This window comes from Echiichthys vipera (assembly GCF_963691815.1).
Source record: "Echiichthys vipera genome assembly, chromosome: 2".
NCBI classification, from domain to species: Eukaryota; Metazoa; Chordata; class Actinopteri; order Perciformes; family Trachinidae; genus Echiichthys; species Echiichthys vipera.
In genome coordinates, this window is record NC_139827.1 from 16363570 (window position 1) to 16382140 (window position 18571).

Genomic DNA, 18571 nt, shown 5'->3' on the forward strand with positions numbered 1-18571 from the left:
AGAGTGAAGGTTATGGTTGATTGACTAAAAAAATAAATTTTAATTGTCATGTCATTGTCTCAAAAATATTTACAGGCATATTTTAAAAGTTTTTTCCCTTAACACTGAAGGGCAGCTTATTTGGCGTTCTTCCATAAGTTTTGACACTTCATGGGTGTGTTCGATAATGATTCACATGTGCCCCAGGATACTCCTCCTCCGCCCTATCATGGAATGCTTAGCAGTCTGCAGACAAAGAAACCTGTTGTGCACAGGAAAAATATACTGATGTGTCTGCATGTGTTCAAAATTGGGAGCGGTGAGACAGGTACCTCCCTCAGACTGCGGATCTCACCTGCGTATGTAGTTTTTCGTCCTTGACTCTGAGTTGACATGTACTGAAGGCGTACCATCATTTGGTAACTACAGAACAACCGGGGAAGACAATAACAGAACAGAGCATTAAAGACCTCACAAGATTGATTGAGTAAGTTTGTTTGTTTGTTATTTTTTATATAATACATCTGTTTACTAAACTAAGTATTAGTTATCTAAATATTAAAGTGAACTGAAGCAGCAAGTTACAGATTATTGGTTATCGGACAAATGGTTGTCAGTGTTACATGAGCTTTGAATAGACAGAACAACTGCTGTCCGTCTAGCTAGCTATTGTCTTTACTTTCAGTTTAAGTTTAATGCCAAGATTGAATTTCACGTCAGTGCTAAACGTGTACATTAAAATATTGCACTGATGTGTGGTGTCGGTGTACTTGCAGTGCCTTATGTTAAGTCCTTTTTTTGTGTGTGCATTTGTAAGCCAAAATGTTTTGCGCATGTTTGCTTATCAGTCCGCATTAAAAAAATCCATTTAGAATGTAGTTGGACAGGACTGACGAGGTGTGGTGCATCATGAGAAAACAGGGATCCAGTTAGCAAAGGAAGAAAGGTTTCCGTGAAATGAAAGCTGCACGTCAAGAGCACAGCTATGATCATTATCCTAGTTCTTGTGAACTCATGCACAACGGGTGAGAGGATAGAGTAAATACAGTACAGGAGAGAGAAGTCAAAGGAAACTAAATGAGAAGATAGCCTTCTTTTAAGTGTTTTAATACAAACAATCCGAATCGTACATGCGTCACAGACGAAACGCATTAAAAGTTGTCACAGTGTTCACAGGTTTGTTTTTAGAAGTTAATAATCCTGTCCACATATCAGATGTCACATTGGATGATTGAACTCCTCCCCAACCTGTCAAATACTTTTTTTCCAGTTTTATTTGCATGCGGTTTCATCTTCTGAACTTCAAACATTTGGCTGAAGCCACATTTATGAACACATTCTCACAACACACCTTTGCTTTTGGTTGTTTGGTTGTGGCTTTCTACCAAACAGAACCAGTAATGTTTACATCCAGATAGCTAATTTGACCCCTTCATCTTCCTTTCTCTCTTTCCAGCCATGAGTGAGCACTTGGGAGGCAGCGACTTTGCGTCCTCGCCCTCAGAGTTGAGACTCATTCTTTTGGGAAATATTGGATGTGGAAAGACGTCTTCAGCAGACACTATCCTGGGCCAGCTGTCCCCCGTCTCTCCAACTGCCTCCAGGAGCTGCCAACTGCGACAGGGTAACTCCGAGGGCAGGAGCATGACCGTGGTGGAGGCACCGAGATGGTACTGGAGCGGCGGTAAGATGGAGGACAGAGTCAGGACGGAGACGGAGAAAGCAATGGCACTGGTAGCACCAGGCCCACATGCTATTTTGCTGCTGGTGCCTGTTAGCCAATTCACAGAGGTTGGTTGTACTCTCTGTTTGCCCTTCCACTTTTTGCTTTTAGCACTTATTCTTATTTAGTCATGAAGTCTTTAATGCCATGTTTTCTGGTGGTTTTAAAAAATAAGTGTTAAATAATATATACAATACTCATTATAATAAAAGAACAATGAATAACATGTTGGTATACAGGGTACATCATTTTTCACCATATGTTATTTTTATTGCATAATAAATTGATTACAGATAAAGTAATATTTGCCTTAATAATGATTTTTGTTCTCTTTCCCTGGTGGTCAGATGGAGGGTCGTGTACCTGCTGAGCTGGAGGCGGCGTTTGGGGAGGAGGCGCTGGAGCACACCCTGGTGCTGCTGACGTGTGGGGACTACCTGATGGGAAGAACAGTGGAGGTATTTTATAAAAGTATATTTAAAGACATGTATCCACATTGGTTTCCTGCAATTCAAATTGAGCTTTTGTATTTTTTCAGCCAGTCTTGTAAAACACAGGCATAAAAGTGATCAGTTGAAACTTTCCAAGTTACGCTTTGTAAACACATTTCAATGATACAGAATATATATATATATACTAAAATGGAAACTACTGCTTAACAAAAAGCAGGAGAGAGGTGACACATTGCAAATCTTAATTGATTTCCACAGGAATACCTGCAGAAAGAAGACCCAGGCCTGAGGCAGATAATTGAGCGCTGTGGGGGGAGGTACCATGTCATCAATAATCGTAAGCGACAGGACAGGGAGCAGGTCTGTCAGCTATTGGAGAAGGTGAGACATCGGAGTAGAGAACAATTAACGGCACAGCATCAAGAGCAGAGTTTGCAAAAACATTTTACAGTGTGTATTGTTAACATTTCTTTTTTCATACAGATTATGGTGGTTTCTCACAATTTAGTCAGTGTGGGTGCATAAATAGTGGATTTTGTGATATTGTCAGTTTTTAAAAAATCTTCATAAAGGGAAATTATTGCATACTGTATGTGGTAGAGCTCTTTTGAATTGTTTTGTCTTGGAATGTTACTGAGTGTGCATGCTTTTCCCAGCAACACCCACCTACAGTCACACCCATCTGTTGTCGGGACAGGTTACTTTAACTGACATGGGAATTGATTCCACAATTGAGATTAACTGCTGGGTTTATATAAGGTGACACTGTAAGTAAGCATAAGGGATATTACCCTAAATGAATTGTGTTTATTTATGTGACAGGTGGACAAGATGGTGGAGAATAATGGAGTATATTTTATGAAAACAGCCCAGGAGAGAGACCTGGAGAAACGCGTTAGAGACAGAAAGCGAGAACTTTTGGAAAATTTCAGAGCTCAAAAGGAGGAGAGAAGAGACACGGTCGTTTCAGCGCATGTCTCAAACACAGAATATAATAGGAATATCGATAAAAGAGAGGAGTACAGCACCGCCTTGGAGAGGAGGAGGAGAGAAGAGAGGGAGATGGAGGGAAGTGTGAGTGTACGACAAGGATCTAACGGACTTCATTCAACTCCGCAAGAGCCGCATGAGGACAGGCAGGTGAACAGGACGCCCAGTTTCCGACTAAATGAAGGTAAATTTATGCATTTCTGTACTCAGTGATGTTCTACATCACAATGTCAAGTAAAAACAAAAAAGAAAATGAATATGAGCCCAAAACAGGACTCATATTTACTGTTTTTCCTCTGTAGATGGAGCTATACTCTCACAAATGTCTGAGGTTAACTCAACTCCGAAAATGGTCACCACTTGTGAGTCACAAGACCTCACTGTCCCATATTATACTACTTCAAAGTGCACTCGTATGATTCTAGATGTCTTAAAAATAAAACATTTTATTCTCCATGTGAAGCTCTAAATTTCACCTGATTGTTTTCAGGTTACCACAGAATTAACAGCTTGGAAGAGAGATCCCCTGGGGCGTCTCCGACCTCCTCGCCTCATTCACCCGTCTTCTCCTCTTCCCCCTCCCCACCAACCTTCTCCTCCTCTCCTCCCTCACTGCCTTCATCCTCCTTTTCTTCCTCATTGCCCTCATCCTTCCAATCTTCTTCATCCTCTCCGGAGCTGCGCCTGGTGCTGCTCGGGCGATCTGGAGCAGGGAAGAGTACAGTCGGCAACAACATACTAGGGCAGGAGGAGTTTGAGTCACGCCCAGACAGTCTCACAGCAATCACTCAGGACTGTGAGAAAAAAAAAGCACTGGTTGAAGGAAGACAGGTGAGTTATTTAGGTTTTTTTGCTTTCATGTTTTCATTTTCCTTTTACTCCTCCCATACATGTAACAAGCCACCCTAATGTAATCTTTGATACTCTCTTCTTGTTTGCGTCATAAAATAGTTAATTTGAGCTGATTTGCCATGAATCTCAACTCTTCATATTGCTGCATTTTGCTCTCTCATCTGCAGGTGGCGGTGGTGGATACCCCAGACTTGTTCAATTCAGAGAAAACTCCAGACGAGGTGCGAGCTCAGATCTCCTCCTGTGTTGCTTTGTCCAGTCCCGGTCCGCACGCCTTCCTCCTTTGCGTCCCCTTGGACCAGCCTGCAAAAACTGAGCTGCAGGCTCTCGAAACCCTCGAGGCTGTTTTTGGCCCAGAAGCGGTCCAGAGACGCACTCTGCTCCTCTTTACTTACGCAGATAAACTGAAGGAAAGCGGCAAGGCAGGAAATTACAGTGTGGAGGCATACATTGCTAGGCAGCGGGGGGATTTGTTAAAGCTCGTGGAGAAATGTGGGGACAGGTTTCATGTGATGGAGACGAGAGAAGGTGGCAGAGACAGAATGAATGTGGTAGAGCTGCTAGAGAAGGTGGAGCAGACAATGAAGGAAGGTGGAGGGGAGTGCTATTCCCATCCTGCTTTTCAGGAGGCAGAGAACAGAGTGAGGCAGAGACAGGTGGAGATAGCAAGGGAGAGAAAAGGGGGGGAACTAAAGCAAGAAAAACTGCGAGACGTCAGACGGCTCAGCTCTGAAAGGCGAGTACTTTATCCGTACATGCAGCCAGTGGCCGAGGCAGAAGAGGAAGTGAGAGAGGATGAGATTGAGAAAACAAGGGATGAGGCAGAGATGAGTGTGAGCACAATGAATAATGAGAGCCTTCCTCCTATTACGCGTTCCACCATATCCCCTTCACTTCTCCGTTCCATTATGGAGAAAATGGATTCTAGTGCAAAGATGTTACCCAAACTGTTTGCGAATAGCTCTGCGTGGGTTGGTGACGGAGCAAAGAAGGTGAAAGACAGTCAGGTGTGGGGAACAGTCGGCAGCAGAGCACAAAATGTCCAGAAGATGGTGGTTGATAGTTCTGTATGGGGGAAGGTGGGAGCTAGTGCTGGACATGTATCCAAACTAGTAGGAAATAGAGTTCCCAAGGTAGTGGTGGATGGTTCTGCATGGGTGGGATCTGGAGCAAAGTCAGCAGCAGCTAATCCAATGTGGGGAAAAGTTGGTTCAGGGGCCAAATTAATGGCGGAAAGGTCCATGCGTGTCGGATCTGGGATTGGAACTGGGGCAAAAAAATTAACGCAGAGTCCTGTGTGGGGAAAAGTAGGATCTGGGGCCAAAACTGGAGCTAAACTGATGGCTGGCGGCTCTGTGAGAGTTGGAGCTGGAATCGGTGCCGGTGCAAAGAAGGTTGCACAGAGTCCAGTGTGGGGGAAGATGGGATCTGGGGCCAAAGCAGGGGCCAAAATGGTGGCAGAGAGCTCAGTGTGGGAGAAAATTGGGACTACTGCTAAAAAGGTGCCCAAATTAGTCATAGGGGGCGCATTGCTGGGTCTGTTGCTCGGTGTGTTTTTGGGGGGTGCGATTGGCGGCGCTATCGGGGCAGCTGCTGGATCTGCGGTAACTGAGGTGGGCAGACGAAAATTCACCAACAAAAACACGTTAGAAAAGTCAGACGAAACTGCAAGAAATGTGGAGAGAACAGTGAACAACAGTATAGACTCTCTGGTACAACAAGGAGAGAAAGTATTGAAAACTGAATGAAACTGCTGACTAGATCATGTACATAAAATGTATCACAAATGTAAAAAACGTGTAGTTGTGAATTAGAACCATCAGATTGTGAGTGAGAATGATCTTTAAAACACTTTTCTATTCATCTTCCTTTGTTTTTTATTTCTACATAAATAGGCCACATGTTAAAGGATTTATTTCAAAATACTTGTCAAATTGCTTTAACTATTTTATTAACAGATGCCTTGAGATGATTCCAAACTTCCATATTATTCCATTATTTGCTTAATTTTAAGTTTGAAAGATGATAATGCTAATATATATGGTTTTGACAAAACATACTCTGCTAAATTGAATTTGTTAGTGAACATGACAAGCATTTGGGTTCTTGTCTACTGTTTGCAAGATGTGTCAAATTCTGTAAAAATAAATTAAAATGCAGTTATTATTTTGAACCTTTGATTTATTATTTCCTGTCCATCTCTAAATGTAAGTATCACCTATTTTATGTAACTCATGTAGCAAGTTATTGTATACATACAGTATATTACTCACCTAGCATTTTCTCACCCGAATAAAGATCAATATAAAATGATTGTGTTTTTGTATATTGCGATGCAAATATGCTGGACAGTTTTATCATGGCCTTTTAAAAGTATTTTCTCACTATTGCACTGTTCTACACTGATGTTTTGCATTTACTAAACCTCTGCAGGAAAAAGCAGTATTCTCATTATCAGTAAAGTTAAGCTGCTTAAGAAGCAAGAACCGTCGAGCATGTCCACTCCTCGTGTAGGACATGTACCGTAGGTTTAGTCTATACGTGACTGATGGAATAGAGCTACTGGTATTTCTGTGTGCAAGTTAGTGTCGGAGGGGTGGAGGCAAGGACTTTATCTCTGAGGCCCAGGCTGGCCAGCATCACCCTGCTTGGCCTCCTGTATCAAAAGGAGGGAAGATTAACACCCCAGTACCAACTAATATTGGGAGGTTTCATTTTCCTCACCTATATTGTCCTTCAATGCAATATTTATTTAATATGAAGTACTGCATATAAAAAAATAATCACACATGCACACACACGCGCATTAGCTTGCCCTCTCTAAATATACCGAGGAGGTGAATTTGGGCAAAAGCTGCAATGTTTACTTGATTTAAATAAAGTTCCTAATATTTTCAGCTCAAAGGTGGTTTTACGCAAATAGGAGTATAGTAGGAAAAGTACAAGCTTATTTAATAAAATGAATGATTGCTGAATTCCATTTGGCTGCTTCAGTTTCAGGGTCCAGGTGATATGCAGCTTCATTGCTTTGGTTCACTCATTGCTGTCATGAAGCCATTTTCAGTTGCAGCAGGCAGGTGTTTTCCTCTAAAAATCCACTGCACACTACCTGCCCTGTACCAAACAGCAGACAGAAGCAGTTAGCGGCTATCTGGTAAACACAGTGGGGCTTTAAATGCATCACACCATGACACCAGGAGGCCCTTGGTAAGAGTGTACTGCAATAATATCTAATCTACAAATCATACATTGTTAAATAACTTAAAAAACTGCAAATCACTTGTGTTGCTGCAGAAAACGGACATTACTTTAGTGTGTGCAGTTGCAGAATACTGTAATATACGTATGTGACCCCTGCCTCACTCTGTAATCCTCTGTGATTTCACAACGAAGCAGGGGGGCTGGGCAGCAGAATAGCCTGGCAAAGCAGAGAGGGAAGAGCGGGCAGAGGCAGCTGTACCAGCGTTATGAAAGCAGCTCTTCCTGTTGTGTGGTCCCGAAACCGGGTGTGTAGGGGTTCCCAGAGCATCCTGGTGGCTGTATGCTTTTTTTAATTGTGTCCCCTCTCCCTTTCTCCCATGCAGCAGTTGTCACCCCACACGTCCAAACACTCATCAAACACGCACACAAACATACACACATATACCGCCACCACCCCTCCTCCAGGAATCTCGTTGGCCGTCAATGAGACAGCTCTAACCGTAGACCTTTCCTGGCTGCTTGATAGAGTGGAGCACGTGGGCAGAGAGACACCAGCACCACCACACAGCTGCAACTTAACCCTCAAACTTCCCATTTATGCACCCCACCCATACTGAACCCCATTTTTAACCACATCCCACATCCACCCTGACCTTTTTCAAACAACCGCACACCTACAATGGTTGCTGTTACGTAAATCTCTTGACTCTTGATTGCTTGCACACATGGATAATGCACAAACACTTCAAATCATGCATTGGTGGCATGTAACTAAGGACATTTACACATAGTACTTTAATGCTTCTTTATAATTCTACTCCTCTTCATTTCATCACCCAGTATTGTCCTTTGTACTCAACTACTTTTATTTGATAACATTAGTCACTAGTAATTTCGCAGATTCAGATTATTAATCCATAAACTATCCAGTTGTGTTTAAAGTTATTTGAATTAGCCAAACCTTTATCAAGGTAGGGATATTTATATTGTAACGACGCTGGGTTTTGTGTTAGAGGCCTCCTCAGACAGTAGTTGCTGTGGGCTCTTCTTCGGTGGTGGTGTAGTTGTTGGTCCTCCAGAATTACGAGTGTACCGTGTGTCAGTTGATGCTAAAAAGATAAGAATAAAGACAGCGGCTCGGGCCACAAAGCCATCTCTGCCTCCCCTGTGATTATTACAATATGTTGACGCTGATACCTTTAAGTGCAGAACTTCAACTTTTAACAGAGTATTTTATGCTGTGGCATTGCCACTCTTACTTAGCATACTAAGAAAAAGAGTGCTTATTTTACCATTGAAAATACAAACAACACTTTTCCCTAAACCAGCTGCCTGGGAAAACAGGCAGCTGGCAAACAGTTATACTGACATTAAGGGTGTCACATCACTCACGGTTAATTTTTTTGAAACTGGTGTTTTTTATCGCAACTTGTGGATGAACAGGCTCATAGCAAATCCTACGCAAAGTTATGCAAAGAAATTGGTAAGAAAAAAAAACCCCGCTAACGGACCACCGGACCGTAAGTAAAATACGCAAACCGAAAGTACAAAAACGCATAAAAATGTTACGTGACCGATTTAAGCCAACAAAAAGTAACGGTTACGGCTAGGCATGAAAAACACTTGGTTATCGTTAGAAAAAGGCTGTGGATTGGTTTAGTAACGATGGTACTGGGTGATGAACGGCCACCACCTGGGAATTGAACTCCGCCCCCTAATAGAGACTGTTTGGAAAAGGGCAGGCACACTCAAAACATACCTGGCAGGTGACTGGATGAACCATCTGTCTATCAAACTCTTGCCAATCAAGTCAATCAGGAGAAGAGAGAAAACATTTTTCATTGAGAAAAGCCTTCAGTGCCTTCTCTTCTCTCAATGAAGAAAACTTTTCCAGTTCTGATCAAACTGATGCTATTTCAGCGTCTAAGCTAACCTCTTTAGGAGCCGACATTGTTGTTCTAAACAAAAGAGTCATCACCCTACATCTGTCCACTGCCAGTAGCTTCTCACAGTACGCTGATTGGCTGGATGACTTGTAGTCGAAACAAAAAAGCGTAACTTGGAGCATGATAAGACAGATTTTTGTGAGACATGTAAACGCAATTCTCGTGATTTATCACAAGAGTTCGGCTGCTGTGCAAGGTAGGTTGTTTATCGCTCCCTTGTTTATTAGTGCATTTATTAATTCTGGTGGACAGCATTAACAAACACAGCGTTTGTCTTAAAATATTCTGCCCATACTCTGTAATGTTTGGTGACAAATTCTATTAATCCAGACATAGACATGACTTATCTAAAGGTTATTGTTTAAAACAACCATTCATCTTTGATTTGGTTTGTTCTTAACCTAACCCAATAGCAATTTATTTATACATCCAACACTTATTGTGGTTATCTCACACTGAGATTTCTACAAAGTACTGAACACTTTGAGGATAAACTAATGTTCCCCAAACGTTTGACAAATAGGCAAAACATTTGGATGTGTTGAGAAATCGTGCTGACAAAGAGCAGTCCTTGGTTCTGCAATAAGAGGATGTCAAATAAGGAAGAGCAAACTAAAACACACTTTATTTCTGTCTGGTTCAAGTGTGTCACAATGTCAGGGTGGGACCATCGGCCCTGCTTCTCTGAAAATAAGTAATAATAAGCATTCTTAAGTCACCGTATTGTACTGGGACAATGCTGATTATTTACATGGACATTTCTGAGGCTGCATTTAGACTGGAACAAATAAATCTGTTTTTTTTAACCCTCTTGAGAATGATATATATTTTTATTGGCCTTAAGAGGGGGATTTAAGATCCTTAATTTTTTTAAATCTGTGTATTAGTGTGTGTGTTGAGGTTTAATGTATAACAAAGGCATTCTGGGACCTTATTTGCAAATAAAACATGTTCAAGTCTATTTGAAAGTTGTGATGTTTTATGCCTCTTAACTTGCCTCACAGCACAGTTCAGTTGTCTCACACTATGACGGTAATAAGTACAAAAAAGTCTCCCAAAATCCATTTCCTTCTTATTTCCCTACCTGGGAGATGAAAAGAGAATCCTGAAACCCTTTTGGTATATGACAATGATTGTGTGTCCTGTGACATTTACACCTCTTTGTTTGCTGTCTTTTGGTTTCACCGCTCATCATTTGTGGCTGCCACCATCCTTATCTGACCCTCGACTTTTCCCAGAATGCCATGGGACACCAAAGAGGTCTTGGTCCCAAAGCTTTCCTCACTGTCCGTGTCACCATAGCAACTGGATGTAGCTGGGGAGTTAGCCAGAGCGATGACTGAGTCAGTTGAGTCTCTGTCTCTGTGGACTGTCGCAGGACGGGCTGAGGATGGCGGGGTGGCGTGGGGCAGAGGAGGAGTGTTGCGCTGAAAAAGAATGTTCCGTTTATTACTGTCCAACCCAGCCGCGGGGCCCTCGTCTTCATCCTCAGCTGAGTCCCTGTTCTTGTCCTCTGCCTGGTCATTGAGCAGAGTGACCAAGAAGTTGATGTACTTCACAGCCAGACGGAGGATTTCATTCTTGCTGAGTTTCTTGTCGGGTGGGTGTGTCGGAATGAGTTTTCTCAGCTCAGAGAATGCCCCATTCACGTTCTGCTGTCGCCAGCGCTCGCGGCTGTTGGTGAAGACACGGCGAGCGAGTTTCTGAGGAGGGCCTGTTAGACACACATAATCACTGTCTGAGTGTGAAGAGCCTTAAAGGATATAAGAAGAAGTTAGTATATATTATTATTGTCAACAAATCCCCTAAAAAAGACCAAAACCAACAACAAGTGGTGTGCAGCCAAAGCTTGATATATTGTAGGCCCTATTAACTTAGAATTCAGTTGTTCTTAAAACCACTTCTAACACGTGAACTGTTTAACTAACACGTGAATGAACCACACTGTTGCACTGGAAGATCTTCGTTCATCACGTTTAGATGGGCACTTTAATTTATTTTCAGTCAATACCGCATATAAATATAAATGTAGTTTTTACGATGTATCTACGACGCATTTTTAAAACATTTATGTCTTTAGTAAGAACAACTGGGCTTGGTGCTGAAAGCCACGGATATGTTAAAGGTATAATATGTAGTATTGCCCTAAACAGCAATGTATGAACTACTACAGAAGTGATGCCTCTTAATCATCATGACCCACCGTGGTGATGTCTGTACCTGCAGAAGCACTGCCCTCTGACTGGATTTCTTTTTCTTTGGCTCTTTGCGGGACGGTTGTTGGCAAAGAGGCACTCACTCCACATGCCCAGTGATCAGCTCTCTGATTCCCAACCCCTGATTTGTGACGCCCCTCCCCCTCACCGTATTATACTGACACACGGTAGAAAGCAGTGTGTCTGTTACATGACAAGTAGAGACGGGGTGAAGCTCTGCATTCACTCATAATCTGACAATGCAGAACCTTCCAACAGAGATGTGCAAAGCGCTGTGTTTGTTTATTTAGGCTTTGAGCCGAACCGCTGTAAGACAATCAGAAAACATTATTTTATTCCTCTGATTCAGTGCCTTGTCCTCACTGAACAGTGCTCTCTCTCTCGCTCGCTCGACCTTCGATGCGCTCTCTGACTGTTGAGCCTGGGAACAGATGAATGGCTGACTCTGAATGGAGTGTGTTTAATAACATTAAGCAATACTTTCTACATATCATACCTTTAAGGAAGTAGGAAACTATTGAGAGCTCGGCTGACACGTCATTGCTGTTGTTTTGTTTTCTTAACAAGACTTGTTGACAATAAGCAAGATACAGAACATTTGCAACCTTATCCTTAAATACATTCAATATTAACTTTCTCGATGGTGTGGGCAGCAATTCGATCAATACAAATATTTCAAACATGCAGACATTTGCATACAGTAACTATGGCTGTATCAGTATTGATGTTTGATTCATTATTTTGTTACACAGAAACTCACAGTCATTGATCTCCATCTCAAAGTGTGATGAGGGTCTTCTCTTGATCCGGCTGTTGTTGATGACACCATAGTTTCCTCCTGAGGGACCCAGGTAAGAACTAGAAACACAGCGAAATGTGTGAAAATGTGGCATTTTTAAAGTACAGCTAAATGTAAAAAACAGTTTACATTGTTGAGTTGTTCCAGCCTTGTAAATATAAATAAATCTTAGCGGCATGAAGAAGATGGTGGAAGCCATTAACTGCAGTGTGATTATGTTGGTGGCATTGATAGAGTGTGCATGCAGAGTCTTAGCCCAGTGTCATTAATTCTGTTACTGGCTAGTTCTACTTCAGGGGGATAAAATAGATGAAGGCTTCCTGTTAGACCAGAGAGAAGTGAAGAGAGAATCCTATTCCCAGACCTCCATGACAGATGGTAAGACCTTAGTTGTAAAATGTCCCACTTTTTATTTAGCTGATGCTCATTAGTTACAGCAAGAAATTGTGAAGAAAATCCTTCTTGGAGTAGAGAAAAGATAAACAATATTAGGGCTTTGATAATATCTGCGGATTAATGCCTTTCTTCATGAGTGCAAGCAAAGAGTTGCCAAATCTACAAGCCCAGAAAGAGCTCTGAGTTCTGTTTTATAGTCTTTTGTCAGTTCAACAACAAAATTTGGCTAGAATTATTTGGTGCTAAATGCACAGTTAAAAAAATTCCATGACGTAACTCGTGTTCAGCAACGAAATGTCCTGATGAGTAAATTTAGCGCGAGGAATGTGAGGTTCCTTCATAACAGCACACATCCTGCTGTCAATTTCGCATAACGGTGCAGCATAGCCATTAATCACAAAAGGAGGTCGTGAAATTGCAGTAGTAGCAGTTGAGGTTTCATATGAAACAGAAAATTGTCACCAACAAGGCAGCAGCATCTTTATCATCGCTCTCAGGAAAGCGTATTGTGTGATTTTATGTTAGAGCTTCACATCTGTTTACATTGCATGGGGAAAAGGAGGTGAACGACTTCGTGGCATTTATTCGTCTTTTGTTTGATATACTTTATGATGTTCTTTAGAGGGCTGAAGCTATTATTTATTATAGCTTAGAACTTATAAATAATAAAATATTTTCCGTAATTCAGACTCCCTTACAGGTTCAAATGCAACCTCCAGAATTATTTAGTTAGTTTATGAAACTGATATTAACACATCCTCAAAGCAATTTCAGTCAAAAACAACTGGACTGGTTGTTTGTCTAGGAAGACAAGAGGCTTCATCAGTTCATGTACGCATCTGACCAGGCTGGGACTGGTCCAACTAACTGGTGTGAGATCCAGGTATTTAACCTCTCACAAGGCCGATGATGTCACTGACACCCTTTGTGCTCCAAGTGCCTAAATACCTGGATCTCCACACCAGTTAGTTGGACCAGTCCCAGCCTGGTCAGATGCGTACATGAACTGATGAAGCCTCTTGGATGAGAGGTGAAACGTCTTCCTAGACAAACAACCAGTCCAGTTGTTTTTGACTGAAATTGCTTTGAGGATAACGATGACCTGGACGAATGAGAACATTCACAGGCTGATATTAACACACATTTTGTTACTGTATAACACTATGCGTGCTGTCTGCTGTGTCTGTTCTGTGGTTCCCATCCTTGGGGTCAGGACCCCTAAAAGGAGTTGCAAGATAAAAAGAGAATAACTTTCTGTCTTTTCACCACCCTTTGCCTTTTTGTCTTGTGGAATATAAAGCTTTGCTGCCAGAAATGCTTTACATGAAACAATCTGAGAATGGAAAATCACTCTGCTCTGCACTCACTGATGAGGGCATATAAGCTAAATCTCACCTGGTGAAGAAGGGGTGTGCCGACAGGTACTGCTGAGGCAATATGGGTCCTGGGGACCGAGCCAAAGCCCCCCCAGAAGCTGCCGAAGCTCCAGGGCTGGCCACAGGCAAACAGGTCATCTGACTGCGCCGAAGGTCCCCATGGGGCCCATGTAGGAGGTTGGGAATCGGGTGGAGGGCAGTCAAAGGGGTATTGGGGATTGGCAGAGGAGGTTTGCTATGACCAAGGCTGATGACTGGAATGTGTGGAGGAAGAGGAGAGGATGATGAAGATGAAGGAAAGGACACAGCTGGTGTTGGCTTCATCTTGGCTGGTGCTGGGAGGAGTGGAGGTGGAGAGGAAAGAGTTGGGGACCCATTGGCAGAAGCAGTAGGGGCTGTGGTATTTTTTGGTCCTCCTTGCTTCTCCTCTTCCTTCTTTGTCTCCATGACGATGGGCTCTGGTGCAGCAGCTGTATTTGCGTGGTGACTGGTTAATGTCATCGTCGTGGCAATGGGGGACTGAATTGAGCCAGCACAAAGGACATCCGTGTGTCCCTTGTGCCTTGTCTTGTTAGCAGGATGTGGACTGATAGCATCCAAGGATGCTGAAGTCTTGTTCTCGAAGGGACTGTGCTGCTCTATGGAGGCACAGGATGGGGAGGAGGCAGTGGAGGAGGAAGGGCGAGGTAGGTCAGGGGATGAGGCAGGTGGGCCGGTGGGGTTTAGCTTCTCCATCATGGTGGCGAAGACTCTGGGGGAATCCCCCGTCAGTACTTCCGTTGCTCTTAGCTGCCCAGCGTGTTTGCCGTGAGTGTGTCAGCGTCTCTGTATGTGTGTGAGAATAAGCGACATGTCCATGTGAACCACCTGCAGCTTGTCCCACAGCCCCAAAAACGTCCCCTACCAAAGTGTATGTGTGTTTTCCTTATAACGCTTTTTTCCTCGTCTTTTGTTTCCGCTTTTCTGCAGATAATAATTTTTTTGCCGCTCTACCTCACTAGAAATGTAGATTTCCCTCCGGCCAACCTGAAATCCATCAGTTGCTGGGTCAGTATGAGTATCTTTGATCTGTCAGTCAAGAATATATGTGCCTCGGATAGAGGTGCAGCTGACCTCTGAACTAGGCCCGTTACCCATCATTCCTGCCTCTGCTGGATGTATCTAGAGTGTAAGTAAACGTGAGACTCTATTCATTCCCTCACTTCAACATTACAGAGGGTGCCTAGGAAATATATGTTGCAGTCCTCGTGGTCTTTATTGGAGGGTGACTTCTGCGGTATCGTCTCAGAGTGCAGCGTGGAGCCGGGGTGGATGTTGCGGTCTGCTGCTCAGAATGCACTGTGAGAAAAATCCACTCCAAATCAGATTTTAGGTTTTGAACGAGCCTCCAGTGGCTGCTTTTAATGAGTCCGTCCGTCTATCTGTCTGCGTGTATTTTTAAGGATGTGAGTCAAAATCCTTTTAAGCATTCAAAACGTCCCAGAGCCCCAAAGATTGGATTGATATCAAAGAGTCTGTTGAACAAAAGAAAAACACTCAGGTAACGCTCACTCAAATGTAACTCACTCACTCACACTGTTCCCTCAGTGGAAGGTCTTCAGTTTAAAATCTGAGTTTTATGCAATTAAAGTGACAGATTCATCGTATAGTACAGCCCTGATGGGATGTTTAAATGCTGGATATCAAGTTTATTCACAGTTGTACCCTTCACAGAGAGGGAGACGTTTGTTTTACTCTCAGGTTTTGCAATCGCAAGTGTTCCTGTTTTGTCTTTTCTAGTGGTCATGACTTTATTTTGGACAGTTCCCTCTTTCACAATGATATCAGATGACACTCGCAGGTAGCTTTTTGTTTATGGTTTAATTTTGCAGTAGTCTTATACCGTCATATAAGAAGCTGCACAGAAGGTTAAAGATGAAAGGCTTTATTTTCTGAAAGCATAATGAGATGCACAATTTTAAAAAATAATGAACTTTGTTGTGGTAGCCAAGAAACAAAGCAATTATGACTGCTCGTGTACTCCGTTGTAGCATAGACGATATAGCAGAGTTGTCTAATAATTTACTTTTACGCTACCTATATTTCATTAAAATATAATATGTTATTATTTATCCATTTATATATTATGCTTTATGTTTTGTTTAATCCAAATGCACAATATTATATTGTAGGCTATTTAACGTAACAAGTAAAAATTAGTAAAGTTAATACAACAAATGACCATCTAACAAAGCCTCAGACATATATTTACTATCTATTTACCACCAACCACTTTTTATTACCTATTTTCAACAGAAACTATTGTACTTAAAAAACATACTGTATGCTAGGTCTGCAACTAATGGTTATTTTCATTATCATTTAATCTGCTGATTATTTTCTCAATTAGTAGGCTGGTCTATCAAATGTCAAAGAATATTTATAGTTTTTTTTAGTCCAAGGTGATGTCTTTAAAGGCATGATGTCTTGTTTTGTCAGTCCAAAACCAAAATTAAATATAAAATAAAACAGAGAAAAGCTGGAAATCTCCATATTTGAGATGCTGGAAACGACATTTTCTGACTCAGTAGTTGGTGATTCATTTTCTGTTGATTAACTACGGTAATCATTGCAGCTCTAGTGTTAATGAAATATGGCACATATAACAGAAACTTCCATTAAATGCTTTTTTCTTACTTATATATGGATTATATATTTATGTATTTATCTATACACATTTTAATGATAATAACAACATTCATAAAATACAGACTGCATAAAAAAACACATACAACTAATTAAAGTTTATGTACTCACAGATACATTATGACATCCAGTGTGGCTCGTCTGTCGTCATGCAAAATCCGTTCAAGTGATCTCTGAACGCATATGTTGTATCTCCTCAGTGTTTAACACCTTCCTCCTCCTCCTCTTCCTCCTCCTTCTGCCGCCTGTCAGTGTCTGTCTGTCAGTCTAAGGTCAGAACTGTCTGACGCCACTCAAAACACTCTTCATACCCAGTGAATCCCTTTGAACATTAATAATTAGGTATATACAAACACACACATATATATATATATATAAAATAAAAGTCCCAAATATTCATAAAGAGATAAAGTCACAACAAACGCACGTATTTGTTTTTCGTTTTGAAGTTGGTCCTTTGAACGAAGACACACTCAAAGCGTGGAGATGTTTTTTCTCTCTCTCTCTCTTTCTCTCTCTCTCTCTCTCTCTCTCTCTCTCTCTTTCTCTCTCTCTCTCTCACTGTCCTGTCTATACCTTCCTTCTCACTCTCTTCGCCAAGAAGACACAATGCTCTAGCTGGTTGCCAGTCGGAGAGCTCTGGTACTGGCAAATGTGAGGTGAGTGAGAGAGAGCAAGGGGAAGAGAGAAAGAGAGAGAGCAGGAGGAGAGAGAGAGAGAGAGAGCGAGAGAGGGGGAGGGAGAGGGAGAGAGAGAGAGAGAGAGAGAGAGAGAGAGAGAGAGAGAGAGAGAGAGAGGGAACCATGTTGCAGGAGAGAGAGAGAGAGAGGGGACCATGTTGCAGGAGAGTTTTCCGCTCCCTGCTGGACAAGAGGATGTGCTAGTACAATATGGTGGCTGCTGATAAGAGCCTCAAAAGCTGCCTGTGGCCTGTAGATAAGGAACCTCCACCACCCCTCCTCCCCCTCCACCACCAATACCATCACACACACTTTTCATTACAATCACACACACAAGCTGGTTCACACACACACACACACACACACACACACACTCTAGACAGGGCAGTCCCAGACTATGAAGGGATCTGGACTGTTTCCAAGAAAATATCTGCAAATGCACTTATATCACAATATAATAAATAGTCTTACACACATGCTTCTTCATACACACATAGAATGGATGTTCATACACGGACAATGCCAAAAGAAGCCCATGGGGAATCACCTAATATCCATCTTAAAATGTCTACTGTTAATGGTTATTTTTACATCTTGATTATTAGCTGTAAAGTCCCTTTATATTGTGTCTTGGTAGCAGCACTATAAAAATACTCTATGTTCTTTTTTTGGTAATTTGAGACAAACTGATGATGAGATGAGCAGATATTAAGCATTCATGCGAGAAAAGGAGCAAATGCTCCTGAATATAACCTTTCTCTTATTGAAGTCGATTGTCTTATCCTGGTTTTAAGACGGAAAGACAAAGTGGTTCCTTCACTGTTTTTCGTCCAAATATTTGATGACAAAGATGGATTTATCCTGGTTATAATCTCAGGAGGTCAGTTAATCAATTAGTTGATCAATACAAAATTCATAATAGATCAGAAATTGTTTCAATCATTTTTAAGGAAAAATGTCAAACATTTGTTGGTTTCAGCTCTAAAATGTGAGGTTTTTTTTATTATTATTTATGATATTTTTTTTTATTATTTATCATATGATTTTGATTTATTATCCAAATGTATAATGTTTTTTTTTTTTTAATTACTATTCTCAAACATTTCTCAAAGCAGAAACAATTAATCACTTAATGGATGATGGAAGTAATCTCTTGCTGCAGTATATGTAAGGGATAATCCAGAGCGAGCGGGTAATTATTGTGAGTTAAACCATGAACCATTATCCTGCTTATTACATGAATACTTACTTACTTTATGGGCTAAGGCTTTTTCTG

At 41.7% G+C, this 18571-nt stretch overlaps 2 protein-coding genes across 3 annotated transcripts; one reads left to right on the top strand and one right to left on the bottom strand.

Moving 5' to 3' along the window:
• The first annotated feature begins 335 nt into the window (after window positions 1-335).
• On the top strand, window positions 336-6282 carry LOC310954509 (uncharacterized protein). The gene is made up of 8 exons (XM_083923994.1): window positions 336-466; window positions 1436-1770; window positions 2050-2160; window positions 2413-2535; window positions 2977-3328; window positions 3447-3506; window positions 3635-3975; window positions 4164-6282. Exons 2-8 carry the CDS (start codon window positions 1438-1440, stop codon window positions 5742-5744), a joined length of 2901 nt encoding a protein of 966 aa, XP_083780120.1. The 5' UTR covers window positions 336-466; window positions 1436-1437; the 3' UTR covers window positions 5745-6282.
• A 3459-nt stretch (window positions 6283-9741) lies between these two features.
• lyl1 (LYL1 basic helix-loop-helix family member) lies at window positions 9742-17197 on the bottom strand. 2 transcript variants are annotated; one of them, XM_083924651.1, is made up of 4 exons: window positions 16727-17197; window positions 13950-15444; window positions 12120-12217; window positions 9742-10857 (listed from the first exon to the last, which is right to left on the bottom strand). In XM_083924651.1, exons 2-4 carry the CDS (start codon window positions 14666-14668, stop codon window positions 10325-10327), a joined length of 1350 nt encoding a protein of 449 aa, XP_083780777.1. In that variant the 5' UTR covers window positions 14669-15444; window positions 16727-17197; the 3' UTR covers window positions 9742-10324. The 2 variants fall into 2 exon arrangements, with proteins under 2 accessions (XP_083780777.1, XP_083780776.1); XM_083924650.1 differs by having other exon boundaries at window positions 9742-10896.
• Window positions 17198-18571: the final 1374 nt, after the last annotated feature.